Raw genomic sequence first — 20,067 nt, 5'->3', positions numbered from 1 at the left:
GGGATTCTCCAGGCAAGAACACTGGAGTGGGTTGCCATTTCCTTCTCCAATGTAGCCATGGAGGCAAGCTGGGTAAAGGGGTACAGGAGTCCTTTCTGTACTCTCTTTGAAACTTCTTGTGAATGTATAATTATTTCAAGTTAAAAGAGCAAACATCTAAAGATCTATCACAATTTTTAAAAGAGATGTCTAGTTTTTAATTTCTTGCACATTTCTATCTTATTTCACCCTTTAGTGCTTTTATTATTTGGTGGTAATATGCATTGTTAAAGTTTTTCACCATCAGATAAATGTATTGCTGAAACTGTCAGAAGATAAAAGTCAGGAGATTCAGGTAATGAAGATATGCATTATCTTCTACTCTTTTACAAAACAGTTTATCAAAATTCACTTTAAAGCTATTGCAGTAGTGAAGAACTTGTATAAGTGGATGAGTTCATCAACGTTTATAAAATAATTTTATTGCCAATCCTATTTTAAACATTTAATAGTTTCATAATTACTAGGGATAGAGTCTTATATATTTATGTCCCTTTGTATTTTTAAGGATATAATCTCCTATACACATTCAGAAATTTGAATTATTTATAAGGTACAAACTGTCTTGAATTCATTATCTTTAGCATCTAGTTTAAAATGTCACTTTAGATTCAGTGCACCATTATGAGTCATCAAAGGATTTACTTGAGAAAACGCTTGGTTTTTCCTCAGTTCTAGGAAATGCTGCATTTGAATTTCATCCAGAGTGTGCTTTACTTCATTGCCTCTGAGTTAGCATCTGTTGATGTATGTACTATATATGTGCACATTTTAATATACTTTTATAAAAATTAATTATAAGACTGAAAAAAGTTTCTGTAAAATTGCTTCAATATAAGTCAAAAAATGTTTACTCTTGTACATTTCCTATTTGGAGTTAGAGATATGTCTTTTATTATTTTATTCAAACCACAAGTAAACTTTACTTTTTGGTTAAATGAGATCTCTATAATGGCCATTGTTGTATAGAAGTGTAATAGCCATGGTTTATAAATATAAGTTGGAGAAAGCAATGGCACCCCACTCCAGTACTCTTGCCTGGAAAATCCCATGGATGGAGGAGCCTGGTAGGCTGCAGTCCATGGGGTAACTGAGGGTCGGACACAACTGAGCGACTTCACTCTCACTTTTCACTTTCATGCACTGGAGAAGGAAATGGCAACCCACTCCAGTGTTCTTGCCTGGAGAATCCCAGGGACGGGGGAGCCTGGTGGGCTGCCGTCTATGGGGTCACACAGAGTCGGACATGACTGAAGTGACTTAGTAGTAGTATAAATATAAGTTGCAATGTTTGGTTCTATAGAAACTATCATTAACTGTTACTGTTTATTTAGTAGTCATTTTAAGATCTATTCAGTTTACTTAATATATGAATAATTCTTTCAGGCCTTAAATGTTTTTCCTAAATTTGGGGTATTTTTTTTTTTTTGTAACTGGTGTATCAGATGTTTGGACCTGACATTATTATATTTATATGGAGTCCACACAGCAATCTGTGTTTTAATATTTATTTTGGAAACATCTGCTTGTCTACTAAAATGTCTTTTTCCCCTTTGTAAAAGGGGCACTGGTAAGTCAGAAATATATTTGGCTATCTCATCTCATTTGCCTGACAGAGTATAACCCACGTTCAGGGGAAGGTACACTGAGCCTACGCAGCAATTTGTGCAGGTCTCTGAGCAGAGCTGAGCAAGCCCTGGGAAGCCTCTTTACAGAGGTGTGTCCATTAGGATGTCTGTAGAAAGGAGAAGAGCAGTGTGGGCCAGCACTGTCGCCTGGCTTTCTTTGAGTGAGTACCCCACCATTGAGCAGGAGCCCCACAGTCCACGGCCCCCGGGAACGAATGGTCATATCAGACAGACAGCCAGTTACCCCTGACCTCTGGCCCACAACTGCTTAAAGCCAAGCCAGGTGGAATGCATTTATTTGTGTCTTAATGTATTTTCTTACAAATGTCAGCCCTTACATAATCTGGAAATGGGCACAAAAGCTAGTTATTACTACTAGCTTTCAAAGATATTGCTGAATGAATGTGTAACAGAAGAAAGTGTTTTGCCTTTCAGCACATAAGTCATTTAACCAAACATTTCTCAGGTTTTATTTTGCTTAGGATTGTGCCCTATTTCTTTGCTCTATTTAATATTTTTACATAATCAGGCAGTTACTTTTGTTTTTCTGCATCTCACTTAAGAAAAAATACTTTGCACATAATTAACAATGACAAACACTGTAGGGATATTTATATTTATATATATATATATATATGAAATCTTTATGATGTTTCAGAGTCATGTATATAAAATAATCTATACCTAGCTACCTATCTATTTATCCCCATATACATCTATGTAAAGAGTATTTTTTATTTTGTTGATGGGATGTTGTTGAATTCCGAATGAACAAATGCAATTGCAGGCATTTTCACAATGCTATTCCATCTTATTGTTTAGTACCACAATTCTTTACATGTGTATTCAGATTATGTTATGTGATTCCCAAACTAAAGACAGTATGTATTAAAAATTTATCCCTTAACTAATATTCAGTCTTGTCTATTTTATTACCTTGACAGACTTTACCTAACACAAGCAGGGAATATTCATTAATCAGTTCAGTTCAATTCAGTCGCTCAGTCATGTCCAACGTTTTGCAACCCCATGGACTGCAGCACGCCAGGCTTCCCTGTCCATCACCAACTCCTGGAGCTTGCTCAAACTCATGTCCATCGAGTCAGTGATGCTATCTAACCATCTCATCCTCTGTCATCCCCTTCTCCTCCTGCCTTCAGTCTTTCCCAGCATCTGGGTCTTTTCTATGAGTCAGTTCTTCACATCAGGTGGCCAAAATATTGGAGCTTCAGCTTCAGCACCAGTTCTTCCATTGAATATTCAGGACTGATTTTGTTTACGATTGAAAGGTTTGATCTCCTTACAGTCCAAGGGACTCTCAGGAGTCTTCTCCAGCACCGCAGTTCAAGAGGATCAATTCTTTGACACTCAGCCTTCTTTATTGTCCAACTCTCCAATCCATACATGTCCACTGGAGAAACCATAGCTTTTACTATACAGACCTTTGTTGGCAAAGTAATGTCTCTGCTTTTTATTATACTGTCTAAGTTGGTCATAGCTTTTCTTCCAAGGAGCAAGCGTCTTTTAATTTCATGGCTGCAGTCACCATCTGCAGTGATTTTGGAGCCCAAGAAAATAGTCTGTCACTGTTTCCATATCTATGTGCCCTTAATACACTAATGCAATTTTACTCTGACTTGAAAATTATGCAACTTCTCAGGGAAAACTCAGAACCTGTAAACTATGATTAACAGTCCCCTAAAAATCCAGTTTTTTTAAAGTCATCATTTTATAAAGTTTTTCAGATAAGATATATTTTCCTATAGTATAATCTGATCTTACATTCTCTTTTCTCTCCATTAAGGTGACAAAGATTATCACTGGTAGAAATTCCTTCCTTTATTTACTTATTGTGCTGCCTTTCTATTAATCTAATTGGTGAGAAATTTAACCTTGTATTATATTCAAAGTAGCAAAGCTATTGTGATAAATTAAACCATGGAGACATAACTTAAAGCAGCACTTAATAAACATACTTTTAACATACTTTTCATTGAGAACAATATGACTCAAATTAAAATATTCTTTTATAGCCAATTATAAGTTATTATAAATTAATTAATTATATAAATAATAAAGTGCAATGTTCTAAAGATTAAAAATTGACATTCTAATGGTGAACATTTTATCTTTACTGACAACTACTACATATAAGCAATATATTGCTCAGATGGTAAAATGAACTAATTTTCTATAAAATGGCACATTCAAGGACTCATAGTCCAACAGCTAAACCTTACAGTTATTTGAGAGACTGAAAATTTTCAATGTTATATAGAATCTTGCATTTCTTTTGGTGAATATTAACAAAACTTTTCTATTTTAAAGGAAAGCAAGCAATTGTATCATTAGGATTTAGTAACCCACTGTATCTTCATAGCAGAATTATTTTTAACAGTTTAAACTGGAATCAGCTCTAATGGTCACTATAGACAAATAAATTTTAAATCAGATAGAGCAGTGCTTTACAGTACATTCTAACTCCTGCCAACACACCACATGTGTGAATCTGAAAACATGATGTTAAGCAAAAGAAAGCCATCACCAAAAATATCATGCCACGTGATTCCACTTGGAAAGTTTAAAAATAGGCTAAGCTAAAACATAGTGTTTAGGGATTCAGGTTCAGGTGGCCAAACTCTATAAAATAGAGGCAAGAACATAATTATCACACAAGTCACAGGAGTGGTTATCTTCGTGGAAGGCAGAAAGGGCAGAGATGAAAAAGCGACAAGGGAGGATTTCCAGATCTTCAAATGTCCTGTTCCTTGACTTGCCTGCCAAGTGCATGAATGTTCACTGTGATAAACCAGTGGGCTGTGCGTGTTCCTTTTTTTCACTTTAGCATAGTGTGAAGGTTAAGTACAAGAGAAAGTAGAACACAACCTTATGCCAGTTTCTGAGGATAATGAGTCTGATGTAATGACTTTCCTTGTCATTGGAAACATTTTGAAGTATAAGATACTGTTCTTCAAATTTTTTATTAAGTACAGTTGACTTACAGTGTTCTGCCAATCTCTGCTGTACAGCAAAGTGACTCAGTTTTACGTATGTAGACATTCTTTTTTATATATTTTTGCATTATGGTTTATTAAAGGTATTGAATATAGTTCATCTTCTATGCAGTAGGACCTCATTGTTTATCCATCTATATATAATAGTTAACATCTGCTAATTCCTCACTCCCAGTTCTTCCCTCCTCCCACCGCCTCACCTTGGCAACACATGTGCTCTCTATGTCTGTGGGTCTGTTTCTGGTTTGTGGATAGATGGAAAGAGAATAGAATTTTACACATGGACTGAAGATTAATTGCATTTTCTACAAATTATTTTTCTATATATTACAACGTCTAAAAAAGAAAGGCATCCCAGGATAGACTCAGAGCCGGAACAAAGATACTTTTGTATTAATATAATCCTGTCAATGGAAAGAACTTATATATTCTAGCTGTTACCAATAAGGGAATAAACTTCAGGCTGTTACTCATAATGAAATAAACTTCTGGTGCCCTAACTCTTAGAACTCCTGTGATCCATTTGATAATAGGTACCTCAGCCTTTCAGTTCTGGTAGGGTTAAAAAGCGATTTATTTTAATTGCACCCTCTCATTCCTTTCTCTTTTACCTCTCGTTTACTAAATTTCCCCCATACATAGTTTATTATAGGTGGAAGTTGTAAAATATTCTATACTTGAATCTTTTATGGATGCAATAAAACTCCATCACATTGAGACAACATATCTGTGGTTCTACATCAAGCCACAGTGAGAGGTTGAAGTGTGTCTTCATGCTTAGTATTCTGTGGTTCAAGCCTTTGCATAATGGTGTGTCAGTAGAAACTGGCCTATTTTAGAGCTGTCAAATATCTCTTAATCATGAGAGTTATGGTTATGCACTGCACTGTGTATAATTCTCTGAGATTTAAAAGAAAACCCCAGAGCCACAAAAACTTAAATAAAATATGACCGAGTATTATCTCTCACTGGCCTACCTACACTTCCTTAGTGGGAGGGAATAAAGTAAAAATAAAAGCCCTTTTTATTGAAACGAGTTTGGAGGGTGAAGACAACACTTTTCGATTGAATTCTCTGTAAGTAGGAAAAAGGAAAGATAATGTTAGAGCTGTCAGCAGATGTCTGACACTTGGAGGAAGCATCATTTCAACAGAGGAGCTAACAATATCTTCAAAGGTCATTGTGCAGGTATAAAATGTGAGGAAGTTCTTCCATTGACTGTTGCAGTGAGCTCCTCTTGGGCTTTGAGTCTAAAAACTTGGCAACTCAGAACTTTCTGGCGGGTGTCAAATGCTCTATGATGTGCAAGTTAGAAGGTGTTATTATTTGCAAAGTATCATTCCCTTTGCGTAGTTGAACTCACATTACATGTCAGGACTGAAACACTGATTTTTAAGCTGAAGTTTGGAAATAACAGATGAAGATTTGTGTTAAAGGAAAGTCAGCACTGAAAGCCAGCCATGATAGTCACAGTACTTAAAGAGTAAGAATACGTGAAATTAAGCACTTTGGTAAAGTGAGGGGTTTTCATCCATCCACATAAGGTTCTGACATTTAAGATATGTTCCTTTCATTTTGTTCACAGGCTCACCTCGTAGCAGCTTTTGAAAAGAGTTTAGGGAATATGACTGGCCGACTGCAAAGTCTAACCATGACAGCGGAACAGAAGGTATGTTCAGGAATGGCCACTGGGACTTGAAATAAGGCAGCAAGTTGCATAGATGTTTAAACAACACCTGAGATGCAGCTCCTTAGAAATAATACTGAAAGGATCCATCCTCAGGTATATTGGGACTATGACAAGAGGATCCCTTTTCTTTTCAGATTTTAATTTAAAGACTTATGACTTGGATTAACCTTTTTGAGTGTGTGTGCACACACACACACACACACACACACACAAACACTCACATTCTTTAAAGGCAGTCTATTATTTTACTTCTGACAGGAACTATTGAAAGAATATCTAATGTTAAGAAACAAGAGATGAGTTAAAATATTCTAGGAATAATTGTTAACGCTGTTGACAGGAATTGTACGCTGACAAGAATTTTCCCAAATTCGTGGTCTGTATTGTAGACCATGTTGTGGTCTGAGATACTCATGAAAAAGGCCTAAAATGGAGGTTAGGGTCTTTTTAAAGTAAGGAGCCCTAGGTTCCAGTATCCAGGGGACAAGACACAGTCCTGTGTAATTGGGGAATAACAAGGATGTGTTGGCATCTGGGGATGCTGTTTTTGAAGTAAAGCTAAGTGACAGCAAAAGCTTTAAAATAAACTTAAGGATTTTACAGATTGGGAGAAGGAGTACTTAAAAGAAAGAAACAGAGAAGTTGGTTCACAAAGGCAGAAATATCAAAAAGGTCCACACTAGATAGAAACAATCTAGACACTTTCCATATGACGACCAGTAACTTACCTCTGGTCATGAAGTTAGTGACCTAATCTGAATTCTTGGATGAGTGTCTAAAAAGTCTCTAAAATTGTGTAGAAATATTTTTAAAAATCACATATGTGTAAAATGTGAGCAGATGTCCATGGTTTTCCTCTAATTTTCAAAGAAATCCATAATCCTAGGTTTTGGATAATTTCATAATCAGTACTTATATCTTTCCATGAGGATGACTTCAGTTTTGGCTTCAGTTCTATAAAGTCTGGTCTGGCTTTAAAGAACTAGCATGTGTTACTGAGTTTTGTCAGGTTATCACATTTTTTTAAAATTTAAAAAAAAAGGTGAACAGTTCAGTTAAACCAAAAGAGAAAATCAAATATGCCTATAGATGCATGGTATGAATATAAAACTATATTCTGCTTGCCCTTATCTTTCATTTTCCTATTTCATAATCTATCCTGCCGATGAAAGAGAACATCCTCTATCCCTGTCAAGTCTGTTCAAAAACAGATGATAACAAACCGCTTTGACCATAAATATAAATTTTATCTTAATCTTTTGGGAGGATACATATTTACAGTTTCACTAAATAATATAAGGACTCAGCAAACAGTATTACAAGGCCTTTTTTAGGGAAGCTTAGTGGTAACAATTATAAATGTTAGAGTCCAGTAGCCTTGTTTAAATCTTGGTGAGGTCTGCCAAGAGCTGTAGAATCTACCTTTCCTAACTCTCAACTTTATAATTTTGAAAGCAGGTGTTATAATACCTACCTCATAAAATCATTATGAGGAAGAAGGGAGGTATTATAATGTATCACAGGCAGTGAATAATCAACAAATGTTACCTTTCTTGACATTTTTCTTCTTTCTTCCATAAAAAAAATGTAAGGTAAACCAAATTCATCGCTGGATAATATTTAAGTGTCAGTATCTTTAAGAAGTCAAAATTAATATATTTTGCCTCTGCATATTTCCTTCAGTTCTTTTATATTTATAGGCAAAATTTCTCATGGAAATCAGAAATATATACATGTATATTACTTTATAATACCTATGAAAAATTTCTAAATATTTTTCAATATATCTCTATACTACAAAGAATTATATAATTGTTTTCATATTATCCTTGAAGTAATATTGCCAAAATTGTAAAGCTTTCTTAGAATATATCATAATGTCTGCAATTGCCCTTGACATTTTTTAACTGAAAATGGAATGATTGCTCTTTTAATTGAAAGCTATATAGCCACAAAGCAATGTTCATTTTATTAACATTGGGTTTTTTTAACATTAGTGTTATACTTTGTTAACAATGTTTACTTTATTAATCTGGGATTTATAACTTGATTTTTTTCCAAGTGATTTTAAGAATCTTATAAAATTTATTGGGTTATGATATAGCACAATTCAATGACAGAATGTATTGAAAACCAGTAGAGGAATGTATGTAACAAGGTGCTTAAGCCTAGGTAATTACTGCTCCAAAGTAGTGATTTACTGAATTGAATTGATCTCAAAGAAGCTAAGGCACAAAGGGAGATTTCTTAGAATGTGTAGTTTTCATTTTCTGACCAGGAGAGTGTAATTTAGATTGAAGAGACACACTTACAGACACTGAATTCAAGGACAAATTTATTGTAAAGTTTCTTAAATTGAGGTCATGAAATAACAAAAGACAAAACCGCTGTTCAAATAGGCATTTCTCTAAAAGCCGAGGGCATAACATTTAGCCATATTTCAGTAAAGCCATTTCTTCAGGGAGCTGAGATAAAAGGGCATATTACTCTCTGGTGATCCAGCAATCCTGAGGAAAAAAGAACAGATAATATAGAGCACAGGTTTTGACACTCTCGTCTAGAATTCCAGGGTTCCTTTGTCCATTTAGTCATTCACCAAAGTTATGTTGAACTTCTATTGTGTATGAGATACTATTTTAGCTACTGAGAATTCAGCAGTGAAATACAAACACACATACACACACACACACTTACATCCTAGTTAATAGCTGGTTATAATATAAAATAGAGTTCAAATTCTAGTACATGATAGATTGTGATAAAAATATAACTTCAACATGTATGAGTTCAGATGAAGACATGCACCACTGAAAAACTTTAAAGCTGAGAATCAGTATGCTGTACTGAGAAGCGAGGTGGGATGCTAACACATGAAGAACTGAAGGCCAGGATGGTCACGTGTGCTTTGTTACCTAGTTAACAAATAGATGAACTACACTAACACTCAAATCCAAGACTCCTGCTTCAGTGTGGGATTTTTAATAATCATATGGCATCAATATCCTGAAAACTGTATCAAATGTTTAATTAGAAATAGGTCCCTTGAATAGTTTCTAAGATTCCTCCTTGTTTCCAGGTGCCAAGTCACACTGATTCTCTTGCCAAATGTATGTGCCAAAGCACTGCTTTTATATATGTGTAGCCTGGTCAAAAAAAAAAAGGAAAAGACATGTATGAATAACTCGGGAGACAGAAAATTATGAGGTACACTTAGAAATATAACAGGATGATGCCCTGACTGTTTTCACAGAGAACCATTGCATTTTCATACTGGTTTGTTTAGTTTGTAAGTAAATATTATGTATTTACTTATTTTTTTTTTATTGAAGTGTAGTTGATTTACAATCTTTTATTAGTTTCAAGTATAGAGCAAAGTGATTCAGGTATATATAGCTATGTAAGTTACATCTATTCTTTTCTAAATTTTTCCCTTGGCGGTCACTGCAGAATACTGAGTATAGTTCCCCGTGCTATATATAGGCCCTAATTGATTATTTGTTTTATATAGGTAGTGTGTATATGTTAATCCCAAACTCCTATTTTTCCCCACACTGCTTTCACCTTTAGTAACCATAAGTATGTTTTCCATGTCTGTCGACCTAGTCACACTAGTTTTATAAATGAGGTGGCACACAGGACACATGCCAGGCTCTGGGTGGATGAAAAATAAACTCAGGAGAGATGAAGGATGTAAGTCATAGAGGAAGGAACACCATGGAAGAGAAGAGCAAGGAGGGAAACGAAGGGAAAAGGGAAGGGAGTGTGTGGGGAAATGTGGAACCAAGGCCTGAAAGATATCTAAGGAATTTGGTCTTTGGGGACAAGGAGCCATTCAAAGGTTTTTGACACCAGACTAACAGGATGAAAGATAGTTAATGGAGGTAAAAATCTTGACTACATTTCCCAGTAGTTTAACAGCATTTCCAGTAGTTGCCAAAAGATCAAGCTTCCTGGATAGTTCAGTGGGTAGAGAATGCATCTGCAATGCAAGGAGACACAGGTTCAAACCCTGGGTTGAGAAGATCCCCTGGAGGAGGAAATGGCTACCCACCCCAGCATTCTTGCCTGAAGTATCCCATGGACAGAGGAGCCTGTCAGGTTGCAGTCCAAAGGGTTGCAAAAGTGTCAGACACGACTGAACACAAGACAAGATTCACACATTATAGAAGAGTAAGTCTATAAATAGGAGTGGACGTCCCAGGTGGCGCTAGTGGTAAAAAAACCTGCCTGCCAATGAAGGAGACATAAGAAAAGAGGGTTCCATCCCTGGGTTGGGAAGATTCCCTGGAAAAGGGAATGGCAACTCACTCCAATTTTCGTGCCTGGAGAATCCCATGGACAGAAGAGCCTGGTGGGCTATAGTCCCTGGGGTCACAAAGAGTCGGACATGACTGAAGCGACTTTGAATGGATGCATGCATGCATTCTACTTAATTACTAAGTAGAAGTAATTAAGGTAATTGTCAATAATGTTTGCCTGTACAGCAATATTATTTCTAGGTACTGCCTGACACCTACTGCTCAACAAATTGTAATGGTAACATAGTTTGATCAAGAATTTTACCAGGATTCCAGGTCCTTGTCCCTTGACTAGTACCTTTCTACTAAGATTGTTTAAAAGAATTGAGATCTAATGCCCTAAAGTATTGTGATGAAACAGTATCTTTTCACTGCATCTAAAGTGGTACTAGCAACGTACCAGCCTTTCCAGAATTGAAAAAAAAAGTCACTAAAATTATTATTCAGGATTTTATTTTCTTATGCTACAATAAAGGTCATCAAAATGGCAAGAATTCTGCAAATCTATATTTTTATGAATGAAATTTTTATACAGCTACTGCTGTTTTGCTGTCCTTGAAAATTTACTAAGGCTGTGTACTTACTAATAATTAAAAGACTCCCAAATCACTTCTTTATATCTAGTGCCAGAGCTGATTAGAACACATTAAGGTGTGGTAGGTTAGTCTTGTTACAAGGTCAGAGCACAACAGAGTGATGTATTTTTGTATGAGTATTGGAGCTCAGATATTGATCTTTGTGCTAAATATAATATCTAGGGTTTGCTTATTCTCACCTCTGTGAAACTACTTTTTTGGATAGCTAGATGAATATACAATTAAATACTAAAATAGGAAATTCAAAAGCAATTCTCTGGAAGTGGTTAACATAAAAGCTAAAATTTTAGTTGAATTGGGTATTTTACATTAATTGCTCCTAGCTCACATTAAAATATTTATATCTAGAAATTTTTTTAAAAAAATTTATCACTAGACTCAGAAAATGCATTCATTAGCCTTTTAGGGTGCAGCATAATTTGAATCCACAAGTTACTTATAGATTCAAGTTACCTATGCTACTGGGATTTGATGAGTTCAGTTCACTTAGAGCCAGGAATGCCCAGATTCATTTGGTAGAAAACCTCATGGTATTTCAAGACACACACAAGGGAATGGCAAGTGGGACATTGTCAAAGAACATGTCTAATAACTAACATGTCTTCTAATGGCTCGATAATGTGGAATTAATTGTGTCAATATGGGGAAGCAAAAGGCAGGTTTAGTGGAAAAATTTTAATAACCTTGCCTAGAAGTTCTGGTTGGTTGATAAGATTTGTTGCCAAGCTGTGGGATTCTCAACAAGGCCTGTCCAGGAGAAATTTGGAAAGAAGTCAGATGTAGTTAGGAAATTAGGTTGGAAAAACACCAAGCAAGGCTAGTATTCTGACACAATATTTGATCATTTTATTTTGAAGCATTTAAAATCTGACCGTGATAACTTGTTTTGCCTCAGAAATGTGTACAAAACAGTTAGAAGAGATATTGACTCCATCTAACCTCTTTTACACAAGAAACTGTCATAGAATACTGAAATCTTACATGGCAAGCTTGTGTTTGAGGCATCATTATCTTGAAAGGCTCATTGTAGGTAAATAAAATTTTAGTTCGGTTCTCACATTTTAAAGTATCAGTTTTAAAAAGTGGGAAATATAAACAAAATACTATCTGATCATCTTATTCCCAAGACCCTCTGCAGAGTTGTCTAGGCCCAGTCTTCTCTTTGGCACCTAATGAGCGGAGTGGAACAGAAAACTGCTGAATTGGAGAAATAGACTTCAGATTCATCTCTTGATGGTACATACCTGGAGGTTCTTTCTGAAGGCTTAAAAGGGATCCTCAAAACTTAAGTATCTTCTATTAAGTCACCTTTAAAATGAAAAGAGTATGTTAATATATTTCAGATTATCAAAGAATTTTATAGTTGGATATCGCTGGAACTCACTTCTAATTCTTTTTCTCATTCACTCTCTCCCTACCATGGCCAAAAAAAAAAAAAAAAGAAATACAGAAACCATAGTTGTACTTAGAGGCAACGTTGCAAGTTCCATGAATTATAGACATCTTAGAAAATATGTAGCTTAAAAAAATGTGAAAAATCAATTATAAAGGGGAAAGAGGAACCCTAGAAGTAAACTATTTAAAAAAATTGCTGTCTCAATGAAGTTTTGAAATGCTTTATATTCATTTACATACTAAAAAGAGAGAAAGAGAAAAACTTACTTTGTTGCCATCCAAAGGATGTAATTCCACTTTGATTTAGCTATATTGAGACTTTTGTTTTATAATGAATGCTAAGGTTTTGATGTTTTTAGTATATGGCATGTATTTGATGAGACATCCTCTTGTTAAAATATGCAATAGAATTGAATTGTTTCATCATTCTTTGAAGGGAAGAAACATCTGTTTAATATAGACCAGACATTTGAACAAAATCATTCGAACATTTATTGAGATCAGATCATAAGTCAGATGAAAAGATAAACTCAACAGCTAACTACACTCAATGCATTAAATGGTCTGGACATATAGAGAAGGAACTTTTTCATTTTTCCTCAAAAGAAAACTCATGTCATGTCACTGTGTATAAAGATAATTCACCATAGTCCTTAAGGGTGAAGAAGGATATTCAAAGCACAGGAAGAAATCACATGGAAAGGCTCAGAGAAAAATATGTGCTAGTTTGAGTTATGGTGAGGGTGGGTCTCATTAACAGAAGAAAGAAAAAAGGGATTTGGGAAGATATGGAGAGATAACTAGTTAAGAGCTGAACAGATTATCAGTGTAGAATTTAGCTATTTTGTTTTTTTAAAGTCAATGTGACATTTTATAGGTACTTGCTTATACTTACAAAGTTCTCCTGAGGAAGTACTGAGTTTGGCTAAACTAATTTTTTCATAGATGTGATTTTCCCATATATATAATGGAAGTATTTCTTACATAGTTATTCTTCCTTTTGGCTTACTGTGCCTCCCTGAGTGATTACTACCCTGCCAATAGCTGTTGTTTTTAATGTGATCATTCTATTTCATTAAACACAGTTTTCTGAAAAAATCAATATTACCTGAACATTCTACTTCTAATTTAAAAAAAATAATAGTTTCTAGAAGAGACTTCTCTAGAAAAGAACAAAATTTGAAATAAATGAAACAAGTCAACCAACCCATAAAATTAAGCTAAATTTTTAGACATTTACATGAGATTTAATTTTCATTTTTTCCTCTTTTAACCTAAAGGCAAATGTTTTAGCACTGTTGATTTTAAATTCAAGTATGAAAATCTGAGTTTAATTAAAATTTAACATCCATGCTAGTTGTAAAATTACTTAAATTATGTGATTCATTAAATATGCACTATAGGTGTTCTTTTGTGAATATATTTCTGGTAAAAGCAGAATGAATTTCCAGTAAATATTTTATCACTTGGGAGATTTATTTTAAATGGGAAGCATATTAAATTTTGGTAAAATAATTTATTACTAGTTGGACAAGGGGCAAAATATAGATAGAAGTTGGAGAGACTGAAAAAATATGACAAATTGTGATAGATTTTTTGTCACAGTATTGGTAATTTTCACAAACATGTTCTTTTTCCTTTATGACAAATAAACGCAAGTGAAATTACAGTCAAATATTTGAGGATCCATGTGTGAATCCAAGAGGTCACTACCGATTTTCTATTATGAGATTCTTTGATTTATAAGCTATTAAAAGTCTATAAGAGTTTTTTTTTTTTAAATGCCTGTCTTCTAGGAATATGCTAGATACTCAAGGAAAATAGATATATGAGGTGCTGAGTATCTATTCTGAACCTGGATATCATTTCAATTAGCACCATCCATCTTTTTTTAAAAAAGTGTTGAAGGCTGGAATAGCCATCGGATATTCCCATGCATGAAGCAGTTTTCTTCAGTGGCACTTATCATAACCCTGCTTTTTTTGATACATACTGGGAGACATTAAGTAGGGATAAACTGCTTACTACTGAGTGAAGGACTCAAGTGCAGTTCTTTGGCTTTATGCCAAAGATTTTGGAAGAAATGATGAATGACAAATATATTATGAAGGAATTCTCCTCCTAAGAGGTCCACAGGATTCTAATTTTTAGGATTGCTATCACAGCCAGGGATACTCCATGTTTTTGTGCTCCTGATGGAAACACTGCTTTCGCTGAAACAACACTCCAGTTCCTGGTTGTTATTGCTGCTACTGTTATCTTATCTTCCTTATAGTGAGTCCTTTATTTCTGGTAAAGATACTCATTTAAATAACCATGGATGATGAAATTTAGATAAGAATTTTAATTGAGACATAGCTTAAAGTTACCCTAAATTCAATAAGAAAATGGTGGTGGTGGTGGTGGTGTAGTTGCTAAGTCGTGTCCGATTCTTGCGACCCCATGACTGTAGCTTGAGAGACTCCTCTGCCCATGGGATTCTCCAGGCAAGAGTACTGGAATGGGTTGCTATTTCCTTCTCCAGGGGATCTTCCTGACCCAGGGATCGAACCCATGTCTTCTGTATCTCCTACTTTGCAGGCAGATTCCTTGGCTGAGTTACGAGGGAAGTCCCAATAAGAAAATAAGTGTCATAAAATTTTTATTTGTAAGCTTTTTAAATAATTTGACTATTTTAAAGACTATATGTTACATATATTTCTATTCAGTTTTTAAAAATTCCTGTATTTCTTTAGCTTGCTGAAGCTAGGTCTTTATACTAGGAATTTAATTGCCTAAAACGTGCCAAAATCTAAGATGACCTTGATATGATAGCAGATTTAATAATATGGCATTTAATAGGAGTGACTTAGGAATGAATTCCAGGTTTTGTTATTGAATATGAAGACTATTTCCCAGATGCAAAACAGATGGGAAAATCTAAAATCACTCATTTGACAAAACCTCAGGGTTTCCAATTAACAGTACATGCAATATGATATACTTTTGGTAGTAGTAATAAGTTTGGTGTCTAAATGAGCAATGTGCTATCTTGTTTTAGGTCACATTGGTCAGCTTTGGGTGCATGCACGCTCAGTCATGTCTGACTCTTTGTAACCCTATGGACTGTAGCCTGCCAGGCTCCTCTGTCCATGGGATTCTTCAGGCAAGAATACTAGAATAGGTTATCATTTCCTCCTCCAAGGGCCTTCCTGACCCAAGGATCGAACCTGCATCTCCTGTGTCTTCTGCATTGGCAGGTGGATTCTTTACCCTGGAAGCCCTCAGTTTGGGGTACACTTTTAGAGAAATAAAGACTATTCAGATCACATTTGTAAGAGAATAACCAAAACATTATTTTTTAAATTCTCTATCAGATTTAGCTTCTTACATTTACAAGTAAAAGATTGTAGGATACAGCTTAGAAGGTCAGCCAAGCATCCAGATCTCCCAGGACAGTAGCGCTATATAAAACCAAGCTCATTAGATAGGGAGCTGTGAATAAAAGTGGTTTGTTCTTCTCTCTAAAGTATTAAAGCTTCTAAATTCTGTTTGTTTCACAGGAGTCTGAACTGATAGAACTAAGAGAAACCATTGAAATGCTGAAGGCCCAGAACTCTGCTGCCCAGGCAGCCATTCAGGGAGCACTGAATGGTCCTGACCACCCTCCCAAAGGTATATTCAGAAATCTTGCCATTTTTTCATGCAGTCTGATAGGCATCTATTTTTATTAATTAGAGCAAAGCTGCTTTTCCTCAGTCACACTGCCTTTGATAATTGCTATTCTTCAGAATCTCAGAATTTAAGAACAGGAGCCTTCAGTATCAAACTGACCTTAGGAATTGGCTCCTACAGTCGAACTCTTCTCTCCTCTTGATTTGGTGACGTTGGGTCTAGAGAGGGTAGGTAATAGATTCATATCTGCCATTGAGCAAAACAAACCAGAGAAGAAATATGGAAATTTGGATCTTTATATAAAAATATAGCAATCAATATGGTGAAGTAGTGGGTATTGGGAGCAACTTGTCCTGTGCAGTTCAGTTCAGTCTCTCAGTCATGTCCGACTCTTTGTGACCCCATGAACCACAGCACACCAGGCCTCCCTGTCCATCACCAACTCCCAGAGTTTACCCAAACTCCTGTGTGGGGGCAATAAGAAATATATTTTTTGTAGAAAACTTAAAAAGGGTAAGAAAATGGACTAAAAGTTGGTGTGTTTTTAATTATTATTTTGCTTCAGCAGGGCTTTCAAGGTGGCTCAGTGGTAAAGAATCCACCTGCCAATGCAGGAGACAAAGGTTCAATGCCTGGGTTGGAAATATCCCTTGGAGAAGAAAATGGCAACCCACTCCAATAATTCTTGCCTGGGAAATTCAGTGGACGTAGGAGCCTGGGAGGCTACAGTCCATGGGGTCACAAAAGAGTCAGACCCAACCTAGTAACTAAACAGTAACGATGCTTCGACAACCTTAATGATAAAATAATCTTTTTTGCCGCCACCCCTACACCTTTGATTGCCACTGAAGAAATACTCTGTGATAATGTCATGTCATTTTTTTCTTTACATAAGTTCTACTTATTTTTAGTCTCTGTTAAGTAGCATTCAATATGCTCAACTCTTACCAGCTGACAAAGGCTTTCTTAAATCCTGAGTGCTCTGTCATCTCTCTTCCCTTTTCCAGATGAATTTTGGGAATGTTTGATAGAATTCTTCGATGTCTTTAACAGCCAGTCATACTTCAGACACTGGAGTGTGGTTTTTCTTTCCACTACTCCACCAAAACTGTTCTCTCCATCATCAATAAGGACTTATATAACTCTAAATGCAGTACATTTAAAATTCTTATTATATTTATCATAGAAATAGCATTTGATACTGATGTCCATTCCATCTTACTTGAAACATTCACTTCTTCTGATGCTCTTTACATACATATTCTTATTCTTCTATGCTTTTTGAAAGTTTCTTTCACCGTTTCTCTTGTAGATTCACTTGCTTGTTGCATTTGTTAAATATTGATGTTTCTTAGAGCCCAGTCCTAAGCTCTCTTCCATTATGATTTTATACATGTTATGATTCTCTTCATCCTATCTAAATTTTTATACAACGCCATCTAATACTCTTTCTATAATTATTGTTTTTGTGTTTATAACTGTCAAGTATCTCTCTCCAGGGCAGGCTCATCTCTTGAGTCACACATCTGTAAATCCAGCTGCTAAAGAGGGAACTCTACCTGGTTATCTCTGGATGTGTGTTTATCACCTGAAACTCAGCATCTCTAAATTTGAACTTGTCTTCTTCTTTCTCAGACCTGCTTATGCCTTCAATGCTGCTTTCTCAGTCAAAAGCATCACCATCCTTCCATATTACCAGCAATCCTCCTCTCCTCACTCAGCAAATCACTAGGTTCTGCTGACCCCACCTCTTAAACATCTCTTGTTTCCATTTCTCCGATCCTCCTATCACCAGTCCTCATCTCCCCGCTGAACTGCGGCCACAAGCTCCTCAAGAGCCTTCCTGCTCTGTGACTTTCGCCTCTTCGTGCCATTCTTCACCCTGAGACCAGAGCAGTGGTCCAACAGTGTATGCCTAACAGGCATCCCATTGCCTTTAGTTAAAATGCAGACTCTGTAACATGACATAATCTCTCTTTGCCAGTTTTGTTTGTTCAACAAGTGTTTAATGATCATCATTTATGTTCTAGGTAGTCTTTTAGACTTTATGTCTTGCATTTTGTCATTTCATGCTTTAGCTATCCTGAACTTCTTTCAGTTCTTCAGAAGTTCTTTACATATTCTGTTTATTCTGCTTGGCACTTTCTATAGTGTTAGTTCAGCATAAAAACTTTCTGAGATCTTGCAAGGGTTAGCCTAAACATACCTCCTTGGGGCTTCCCTATTAGTTCAGTTGGTAAAGAATCTGCCTGCAATGTAGGAGACCCAGTTCGATTCCTGGGTCGGGAAGACCTACTGGAGAAGAGATAGGCTACCCACTCCAGTATTCCTGGGCTTCCCTGGTGACTCAGCTGGTAAAGAATCCACCTGCAATGCGGGAGACCTGGTTTCGATCCCTGGGTTGGGAAGATCTTCTGGAGAAGGGAAAGTCTACGCACTCCAGTATTCTGGCCTGGAGAATTCCATGGACTGTATAGTCCATGGGGTTGCAAAGAGTTGGACACAACTGAGTTACTTTCACTTCACTTTCACGTACCTCCTTGACTCTCAAACTATATGAAGTCCCTTTGTGATATGTTTTTGAAAATAACTATAGTTCCCTTAAAAAATTTGCATTACACTTTGGTGCCTTCATTTATTTATGGTCTACCTTTCCTGGTTGATAGCAGGGTGGTTTGTTTTCTTCATATGAAATCCTGGCCATGTTGATGCCTTGTATATGAAAGGGGCTTATTCAAATTTTATAGAAAATATTAATATAAATTTTTAAAAACAAAATTTAAGTTTTGGGAAAATAATTATATAAAGTGAGATATACTGAAATTAAAAGAAAAACTAGTTCTCTAAGGGCTACTTCTGTTAAGAATTTAGCAACTTACCATGTCGGGGAGTTAATTTATATGCAGCATGGAAAATTACTGCATATTTAAAGCTTATCTTAGAGCTATAATAAAGCAGCTTATGTTCTAAATCTTCATGTTGTAAATAGGTCCAGAAGGGATTTAAAAAGGCTTAATCCCTTCTTTACTGTGGTACAAGACACTGAAGGAAAACTTTCTGGAAAGATTCATTTTATCTCAGGCAACAGGTAGCTTAATGTCTACTGGAATTGAAAAATAGGAATTCCTTTGCTCAGATTTGTGAGAAGGTAGACTAAAATGAACAAAAGGATAACAGTTACTAACAAATTGGTCAAGAAAGATTAAATGATAGTTTTATAAAGTTTAAAACTAACAAAAACAAATAGTTATAAAGGACTGAATGTATATAGGATATTCAGATTAATATTAAAACTCAGTGTTACACTGAATGAATTATAAAAATATATTTATTCAACAATTATTTGTTGATCGCCTACCATATGATATACTCTGTATAAAGCCCTGAATATATAATGGTAGACCAACTAAACATAGTCTTTCTCAACATTTAACTTTTAATCTTAAAGGAAAGCAGAAATAAAGAATTGTTGTGATGATTAGGGTAGCTGAATGTGCATATAAAACAGTTATAAGTTCTAAAATGGACAAGAATGTGTGCCATAGAGAGCAAGGGTACCAGAGTACCTACTCTGGTTACAGAGTCAAGAAAGTCCTTTACCAGATAGTAATATATAAGGGGAAACCCAGGGATCAATTGTCAAGGCAGATTTTAAATACTGACAGAAAAGCATTCCATAAGGGTCTTAAGATAGAAAAGAGATCCAGGCCCTTATGAAACTGACCCCAAAAAGATAATGATCAAAGGTAAAAT

The 20,067-nt window shown here is 35.6% G+C and overlaps 1 protein-coding gene and 1 long non-coding RNA gene across 5 annotated transcripts in view; one reads left to right on the top strand and one right to left on the bottom strand.

Moving 5' to 3' along the window:
- The window catches only part of NAV3 (neuron navigator 3), an 899,190-nt gene that overhangs the window by 830,269 nt on the left and 48,854 nt on the right, over window positions 1-20,067 (top strand). For all 4 annotated transcript variants that reach the window (XM_055587143.1, XM_055587148.1, XM_055587139.1 and 1 more), the window contains 2 exons: window positions 6,267-6,350; window positions 16,203-16,314. In XM_055587143.1, coding sequence (XP_055443118.1) covers window positions 6,267-6,350; window positions 16,203-16,314 — 196 coding nt within the window. The remainder of the gene's footprint in view (window positions 1-6,266; window positions 6,351-16,202; window positions 16,315-20,067) is intronic.
- On the bottom strand, window positions 8,749-13,052 carry LOC129656536 (uncharacterized). The gene is made up of 3 exons (XR_008716368.1): window positions 12,928-13,052; window positions 12,510-12,573; window positions 8,749-8,878 (listed from the first exon to the last, which is right to left on the bottom strand). It is a non-coding gene; the product is annotated as an uncharacterized LOC129656536 (long non-coding RNA).

The sequence above is a fragment of the Bubalus kerabau genome, chromosome 1 (assembly GCF_029407905.1).
Source record: "Bubalus kerabau isolate K-KA32 ecotype Philippines breed swamp buffalo chromosome 1, PCC_UOA_SB_1v2, whole genome shotgun sequence".
NCBI classification, from domain to species: Eukaryota; Metazoa; Chordata; class Mammalia; order Artiodactyla; family Bovidae; genus Bubalus; species Bubalus kerabau.
This window is presented reverse-complemented; position numbering and strand designations above follow the sequence as displayed.